This window comes from Populus euphratica, unplaced genomic scaffold (assembly GCF_000495115.2).
Source record: "Populus euphratica unplaced genomic scaffold, PopEup_1.0 scaffold53.1, whole genome shotgun sequence".
Lineage (NCBI taxonomy): Eukaryota > Viridiplantae > Streptophyta > Magnoliopsida > Malpighiales > Salicaceae > Populus > Populus euphratica.
Window position 1 is genome coordinate 463,035 of NW_011499934.1, and position 8,658 is coordinate 471,692.

At 32.1% G+C, this 8,658-nt stretch overlaps 1 protein-coding gene across 1 annotated transcript; it reads right to left on the reverse strand.

Moving 5' to 3' along the window:
- Positions 1-1,182: 1,182 nt before the first annotated feature.
- On the reverse strand, positions 1,183-4,429 carry LOC105136337 (uncharacterized). Its single transcript, XM_011041635.1, has 8 exons — positions 4,062-4,429; positions 3,632-3,934; positions 3,426-3,519; positions 3,115-3,233; positions 2,915-3,025; positions 2,528-2,623; positions 2,374-2,431; positions 1,183-1,563 (listed from the first exon to the last, which is right to left on the reverse strand). Exons 1-7 carry the CDS (start codon positions 4,104-4,106, stop codon positions 2,375-2,377), a joined length of 825 nt encoding a protein of 274 aa, XP_011039937.1. The 5' UTR covers positions 4,107-4,429; the 3' UTR covers positions 1,183-1,563; position 2,374.
- Between the last annotated feature and the right edge of the window lie 4,229 nt (positions 4,430-8,658).

Below are 8,658 nucleotides of genomic sequence, written 5' to 3' on the forward strand. Positions count from 1 at the left end.
AGGATAAAGATGCATGGCAGTCAGCTGGCCCCTCCTAAACATTCTCCACCCGCTTTGTGGGTGGCACATCATATCCATATTTAAGCATGTTGCAGGCTTGAGGACCGAGGACCAACCAAAGCTATGAAAAATATTAAAAGCTCTGTATAATTGTTCTTCAAAAAAAAAATTAATTTTTCTCATAAATATTTTTAAAATATAAAAATAAATTTATTTTAAAAATAACAATAGACTAATAATTTTACATGTAATCCAATTTTACAAAAAGAAAAAAAAAACAGCTGAAGATATTTTTTTTAAATCTTTCACCTATCATTAGCAATTTTTTTATTTTTTTTCTGTCATTAAATAGCTGTAACTTTCATTAGCCAGAAGAAAAATTGGGAGCATTGTTTAGTACACTAGACTTCATAACATGATGTTGTCGTCCTCCAAAAAAACATGCCCTTCTGCAACCTGCATTTGCCAAAGCATGGGTTTGATTTATCGTTGAGCCTTCGGCTAAAATGGCATTCAGAGAACTGGAAAGAATTTGTCAAAGAAATGATGTCTTCTGCTACCATAGCTTCGTAAGAGCCATCCATGCTCTGCCTCACAAATCAGTTTCAATGATGATCTTGTGAAAACCCAGCGTCAAGAGCAATAGAAACTGCATACCAAATGGCTAGGAGCTCCCTCATAATCACTGAAAATTGGCTAGGAATCTGCTTATGAGCTGACACTCTGCGTACCCTTAATAGCAACATCAGCGTGCACTTTCATCGAGCCAACTAGCGTGCACTTTCATCGAGCCAGCTAGTGGGGGCTTCCAAGTTGATGTCCCTTCAATGGGGGATGCAACAGTATGAACTCCACCTAGGGGATTTGCTTCATGAAAGCCAGAAAGAGCCTTCAAAGCAATCTCCAACACATTTCTGCAGTTGGTGGACTTTTCTTGGAGCAATTTTTATTCTTTGGCATGCTTTTCACAGATAGTTTATCCTTAAATTTGTTAACATACCAGACGTCATAGAGAACTAAATTGCACATCCTTAGTTGACAAGACACCTAATATAGTTTTTTGTTTTTTTGTTTTATTGGCCCAGGCTATAATGCAAAACCCCACCCCACCCAGGTTTGTGCTCTGATAGAGCATTTGGTGCATCCATTCCATCTAAAGGCAAGATTAGTTAGAGTTAGTGGTTGGATAATAATTATTCACTGGCGATTCTTATAGGTAATTTGTTTAGGAAGAAAAAGAAAAACAATACAACTTCACCACACATAACTACAACATGAAAAGAGCAGGGAAAGAAAAAAAACACCCTGCAAGGCTGAGGATGAATAAAAATGAGGCTACTCCTTTTACAATAAGATTAACAAACAAAAACCGATACAGTGGATAAGATGAACTGGCTAAGGTCAAAGGGTCTCAAAGGTAAATACAGAAGAATGTAAGGTGCTTTCCTCGCTGGAATATTTATACTGACAGTGAAGATTATCACTTTTGGAATGACAACTCAAGGAAGGAAGGAACACAATTTGAATAGTGGCAAAATACTGCCTACATCTCATGCCTGTATCCTGCAAAACAGAGTCACAATTTGAATTAACCTAGGAAGTAACATCTTCTAATAAATAACTGCTGCTCAAATGCAAAAAACATGACTGAAAAGCACAGATCAGCAATCATGTGCCAACGTCAAACATATATCATATGGATGAATCTCCACATATAGATTGGAGTTATAACCAAATTTGAGAGTGCAATAATGAGGTTAAAGAAAAAATGAGAAGGGAAAGACAGATTCAAGACATCCAAATTTAAGTTTTCCTGCAAAATTTAGCTGTCAAGAAAAATTATCATTGGCAGTAAAAAAAAACCAGGTTCAAATTGTTGATCACGCTAAGAAAGCTATCCTATTTGCGTGAGCAGCATAGTTTCATTTTTTTATATTGGGGAAGGATAGATATGGATCCATAGGGGTGTTAAGTTTTGTTTTTTCAAAAAGGATGAAATTCATTGGACAGCGGATTTTATCTTCAAACCAATTAGTCAATACCCAGGCCCAAGTACAGTTTCAAACACAATGTTTCAGTTTTCCATTTGACAACATTTCAAATGTTTACCTCAACTACTTGGAAACTTATGCAATAAGATCCTAGCATTCTTAAGCTACCTTGCTGAAGCAGTTAGCATGCTCAGTGGTGATATTATTGACTTCTTGAAAGCATCAGGACACAGAGGACAAATTGTATGAACTGCTTCGGGTACTACTCGATTATGATATTCTAAGGCAAATTATCACAGGAAAATGAAAAGAAAATCTCTAATAGAAGAGACACAAGAAGCCAGAAAGTAAGGTCTTTTTCTTGGCATATTAATCCACTAACCTCAACTAATGGTTTCTGATGTTTTGGAATGTTTTTCCTCGATTAACATTTCAACCCTCTGCAAGTGAAGACCAGGAGTCGAGAACATGTCTATGAAAAGAGAAATCACAAAACCATGCTGTAAAAATTATAGACAAGAATGTTTTTGCTTTACCTTCACAGAACTTCCAACTTCATCTAGCTTTTGGAGTAGCATCAGGAACCCTGAATTAGAAACTGAATCATGTTTGAGTGATTTTGAAGGGGACGTCTGCAACAACACCAGGAAAAGAAGAAATTATAAAAGCGAAAAGGACAGAGAAAAATAAAACTCCACACATTCGATATGGTGACACTGAAAAGTGCTAACATTCTTTAACAGTTTTCATGCTCCTAAGTGTCTGTCTCGGTTAATAAATTAAGAATACCAATTAACTATTCATAAAATTGCACAAGGAATATAAAAGCACTTACAGACTTAAAATCACTAGTTGAAGGGCTGTAATGAAAAACGAGACTAAAAGTAGTTTTGCAAAAGGTTTTATAGTGACATTTGGCATACCCAAGCTAGTGCTGATGGATGATCAATCCTCAAACTAGGAATGTCTTCAATTGTGGAAACTTGTCTAGAGACGATCTCACCTCTCATATATGAAAGTCGTGCCAAGACTGCCTGAAAAGAGCACCAAGGGGCATAGACTAGTTAAATTCCTTCTTTTTTAAGTCACAGACAACAATTACCAATTCGATGACTAGGAGTACCTTCCTGAAAGCACTTGGATTTGCAATGCCTTGTATTTTAACATCATCACTTGGTGGCCTTCTTACACCAACATTCTCGATTCTCAGAGAGTAGACACCAAATAGAGACTGCAGATATCCTGCAACATTACTGACAAGCTTCTTAAATGTCAAGAAAACTAAAACAATGGCAAAGCTAGGAAACGTCAACACTTTTCAAGTACATATTTTTTTCACATTCACACCAAATAATACAAATATTTCAATTCAGTCAAAGAGGTGAATCAAACATTGCACTTGTTACAGCAAAATAAGTGGAGCCAGCCTTTTACCTTGCTCAACAATGACATCGGCAACTGAAGGTAATAAAACATGCTTCTCTTTCTTTAACACCCCGAAACATGGAAATGGCACTGGTCTTGTAACCTGAGCTAAAAAACCAAAGACGTTAACAATGCAATCAACAAATTCACAACTCAATACAGCATCAAGTACATTTCGGAAGGTGAGGGCTTTGGGTAAGATATTGATGATTTACTTTGTAAACTATGGAACTGGGAGTGAGATAAAGCTTTCGCGATTTAATATCTTTCCTCGAGATATATCTCCTCACAGGCAAGTACAAAAGCATGAAGAAACCAATGCCCCAAGCGAGTACTAAAAGCAAGGAATACATAACCCATTGTGCCGTTTGGTACTTGACGTATTTGTCTTCCATTTCTTGAAACGAAGCAGTATAAAGAACTGGGTCATCTTCAACTTCAGTTGTTTCTTTATTAGGAGACAATAAACCCTTTTCTAAACTTTCAATTTCCACAACCTCATCACCTCCAGCACCCATCTTAATCAACAAAAGAAAACAACTAAATCAAGATCAAAAGATGGCAATATCAAGAAATTTGCAAGGAGTCAAACCCCACAAAAAATAAAGAGAGAGAAGAAAAGGGCAAGGTATAGAGAAATGTTACCGATGATGCATCTGAAAATAATCTTCTTTTAACAGGAGTAGCCATTGCTTCAAAGTTTGAGACTTTGAGTTATCAGACTCGGAGAGAGAAATAAAAGAAAATGCTACCCTTGAGTGTTTAGGTGGCGGAGTCTTGTCTGGTCTTGTGTTGGAATTTGGAAGCTGGTATGGAAACTGCTCCTACACGAGATTCCTCCGTAGTCCTACTGACCAGTAGGTGGTCGTGGTGGTGGTGGAAAATTTAAGATACTTATCCATCAGTCTACTTTAAACACAGGGATAGATGATGAATCAAAAAATTATGAATGGATCCATAAAAAATGAAAAAGTCTTAGTTCAATTTTTTCTTCTGTTTTTTTCCCCCCTCATTTTCTTATGACTATTTTTTGTGTTTTTTTAACAGAATAAGTATTGATAATTAATTCCCGAGCACTTTAAAGTTTCTTGGTGGCGGTGGTATCGAGCAGTGACAGCTTGTGTGAGGTTATTTTTAAAAAATTATTTTTTAGTATATACTTGTTTTTGTATAAAATCATTGTAATTTTTTTATATTTTTAAATTATTTTAATATATTGATATTAAAAATAATTTTTTTAAAATAAAAAAATATTTTAAAAAAAAACTACAACTACAATCACTTGTCCTTGAATTACATTTTCATCGCTCGCTTGGGTGTAAATGTTCAACAATTAGAAAGAAGAGGTTTCTAACTTATTTTATTCCCAGTATACATTAGTTTATTTTTTCTAAGGATAAATAACTTGATGTATTCTTATATATTGGTATATTCTTATATAATATCTTACTTTTAAATATTTCATTCTATATAAATTGACATAATTGTATTTTTTTAATCATAGAATATCCTTAAACTATACAAGATATAACGTTATGTCCATTTATTCTTGGCATCGCCTTTAATTATGGTTTCTAAGAATATAACAATGGAATATCACGAAAAAGAAAGGAAAAAACAAATTATATTAAAATACAGAGCGACATTATCATCCTGTGTCGTACAATAATTATTTTTAGAAGAACCGTCCACCTTCAGGCAAAATCAGAGGGCCTGGCCATTACAATTGAAGATGGCCTCCTGCAAGAAACAAAGTTCTTATGTGACCTGGCTCAGATTATTTGTTTGAGGAGATGAGAGCTTCTATTGGGCCATATCGTCCACTACGTTAAGCTTGCATTTTGTAGACATGAAATTGGGCCAGCACTTTTTTAATAATGCGTGTTCTGTTCTTTTCACCATTGCTGATGGGTTTCGATCCGTCAATTTCTGAGAATTCAAATCGTTAGCCCAAGCCGTGAGTGCCGAGAGGCGTGTTAGGGAGCGCAATTCAACCATGATTCTGGAAACAAATTATTTTTTTAAAATTAAAATTTTAAGTGTTTTTAATTTTTTTTAATATGTTCATATAAAAATAAATTTAAAAAAATATATTATTTGAAATATTTTATGAAATGATAATTATTTTTGATTTTCAAGAAAATATTTTTTTTTGGTTTTGTTTACCATTATGAAAAATAATCAACATAAAACATTTGGACAAAATATTTTAGGAAAACATTTTGTCCAAATGCCTAAAACATTTTGTCCAAATGTTTTATGTTGAAACACTTTTTGAAAGTTATAAAAAATTTAAAAATGTTATTATTTACTAATTATATCAAATTTGATTATTAAATTTTTGAATGCTATATATCTTTTGTTTTGAATATTTATTTTTCAATTTCATCTTTTAAAATTTAATTTTTATATTAACTTTTATCTTTATTTTTATAATTGCTATTTGCTTTTTTCTTATCATTTTTTAATTAAAATTTTTAATTTATCAAATTTGATTGTTGCTTATTTTATTTGAAATAATTTATGAAATACTGATTATTATTATTATTATTTCTTTATCTTTTATTTTTTTAATTTTTTAGATTTGATTTCTATTATTTTGATTATTATTTATTCTATCTGAGATAATTTATTAAATTATATATTTCTTCAATTTCATTTTCATTTAACTATTTAGTTTGTAAGATTTATTCCTTATTATTTTAATAAATTTGAGAAAAATAAAATATCAATAAGTTATTTTCAGCTCATTTTTCATGACATAATGAAATATTGAAAACTGTCTTTTAATTTATTTTTCATTACATTATCAAATATCAGAAAATAATTTATTTTTTTGGAATTTATTTTCTAAAAAAATTACTTTCCAACAAAGAAACATGACCTAAAAATATTTTTTGTTTTTATTATATTTAAAATATATTGAAATAATATTTTTTTTTTATTTTTTTAAAATCATTTTTTGTATTATTAAATCAAAACAATTTAGAAATAAAAAACTAAAATAAAAATTAAACATTAAATTTTTTTGTCAAACACAAAAAGAAATGAGCTTTCAATTGATATTAACTTAAGAGGACTCTTTAACAAAACAATAAATAAATAAATAAATAAAAAATAACTAAGCTGTGGGATGAATTTACTTTAAAAATAAATTTAAAAAAATATATTATTTGAAATATTATATTCTTAAATAAAAAATACTTTAAAAAAACATCAACTTAATTCATTGATTGAAAATTTAGTTCTAAGTAATTTCATCTTTAAAATTAATATCTTAACCTGATCAATCTTGAATAATTTAATACATCAATCTCTTATTAATTTATTTGGTCAAGCATAAATAAGATTTAATTTTGTTAATTTTAAAGATAATTTTTAAAAACATTAAACATTAATAAATTATTTTTCAGCTCATTCTTCATGATATAATTAAATAAAATATTAATAAGTTATTTTTCAGCTCATTCTTCTAATATTATCAAATACTAAAAAATTCTTCATGATATAATTAAATAATAAAAAATATTTTTTAATTTATTTTCTATTATACTACCTAATATTTAAAAATAATTTATTTTCTTAAAATTTATTTTTTTTAAAACTCACTTTCTAAAAATAAACTAATTTCTAGCGATTATTGTTAAATTCCACACATTGAGAACGAGTCCAAACACATGTCTACGATGGCATTTGCCTGCAAACCTACAGTTTTGGGCCTTTTTCTTCGCGAGTCCAAACACATGTCTACGATGGCATGTAGTTTTGGGCCTTTTTCTTTGAACATCTGTTGTTTCTGCCACTGAAAACAACGCATTTTCCTGCAAACCTACTGGCGTAATCCCTCCTATGTTCTTGAGTATGAGCGAGATTTGCTATGAGCTCAAAGCTGCTAAAAAAAGAAAAAACACTTCTGTAAAGTGTAAACTACAAGGCTATCGAGAGAGGAAAAATCAGTATCTAATCGACCCATGGCTACGCTCACCATTTCCCTTATTGCTGGCAGAAGTGCGTGCTTGACTAAACTTGAGTCGAACAAAATGATATTTATGGATCCTTCAATTTTTAAGTCGCCTAAATCCATTGGCGACAGACAATTCACATGCTCTATCCTTCCTAAGATTTGGTTGGTCATAAAGGAGTCGGTTTTCATGTCAAGGACGACAGCTTGCCCATAAATCTATTCTCTGAACCATGTAAACCCATGTCATACATTAGCTGGAAAACCTTGTGCACTGGGTGGTTTTGGGATTTGGATTTGGATTTGGTGTAGGTCTTATCTAAAGAAAAGGAGCTGCTCTTGCATCACCTCGGGATCATCGATCTAGCATTCTCCACGATATCGAAAAAAGGAGAAGAGAAAATGAAAGACGGAGGCTAACATAAAGCCTAATTTTAAGAAAAACATGTTGGTCTAAGCAACCCCATTATACAAAAATCGAGCCTTGAAAGCCAAGATGATGGTGGTGTAATGCTAGAAAGAAAGAACAAAGCGGCCAAGAGAGGAGTGATTGCATGAAAACTAGACAACTGGGGAACGCAGTAAACCTCATTTTTGGCTGTGAAGTCAAAATCAAAAGCACATGGAGTGCATGGATGAGGACCCAACATCATCAATCGATCTCACACCCACTTCCCAACCCTCCTGTAAGCTAACAAGCTCGTAGCTAGCTAGATATGTACAATACGCGTTGACATGTGGACGTCCATGAACATGAACATGAAGATGCATGATGAGGTCTTGGTGCCCCAGCGTCAGGGGAAATTCATAGCATTCGTTGGTTAGGTTCTTTTCTGGGTCCACAAATTGACCTCATTGAATGATAATGGAGGTCATTCTTAATTCACTACAAGCCCAGCTAGCTAACCCGTGATTTGGCCCACTCCACGTCTGCCTTGTCGGGGCACCTTTTCTCTCTATCTCTCATTTCTTTTTTTTCTTCTTTTGATTGTGACTTTGCTTTTTGATTTTTTTTTCAGGAGGGGAAAAGCAACCAAGATCCGACTGAATCTTGTGCTCCATGTTCAAACCACGCCAGATACATCCTGTGCAGGTGCTGGATGGCCCAACCTTGATTAATTTATGCATTATATATATATATATATATATATATATATATATATTTATTATATATTGACTATTTAATTAACCATTATAGACCATGGTGATAAAGTTTTTTAAATTATTGTTAATATTATTATTATTATTATTATTATTATTATTATTATTATTATTATTATT

Coding starts and splice junctions, on each gene's coding strand:
- LOC105136337 (XM_011041635.1), bottom strand. CDS start 4,106: ATGGCTACTCCTGTTAAAAGAAGATTATTTTCAGATGCATCATCG. Junction 3,935..4,061: donor TATTTTCAGATGCATCATCG/GTAACATTTCTC, acceptor TTGTTGATTAAG/ATGGGTGCTGGAGGTGATGA. Junction 2,432..2,527: donor AAGTTGGAAGTTCTGTGAAG/GTAAAGCAAAAA, acceptor CTTCACTTGCAG/AGGGTTGAAATGTTAATCGA.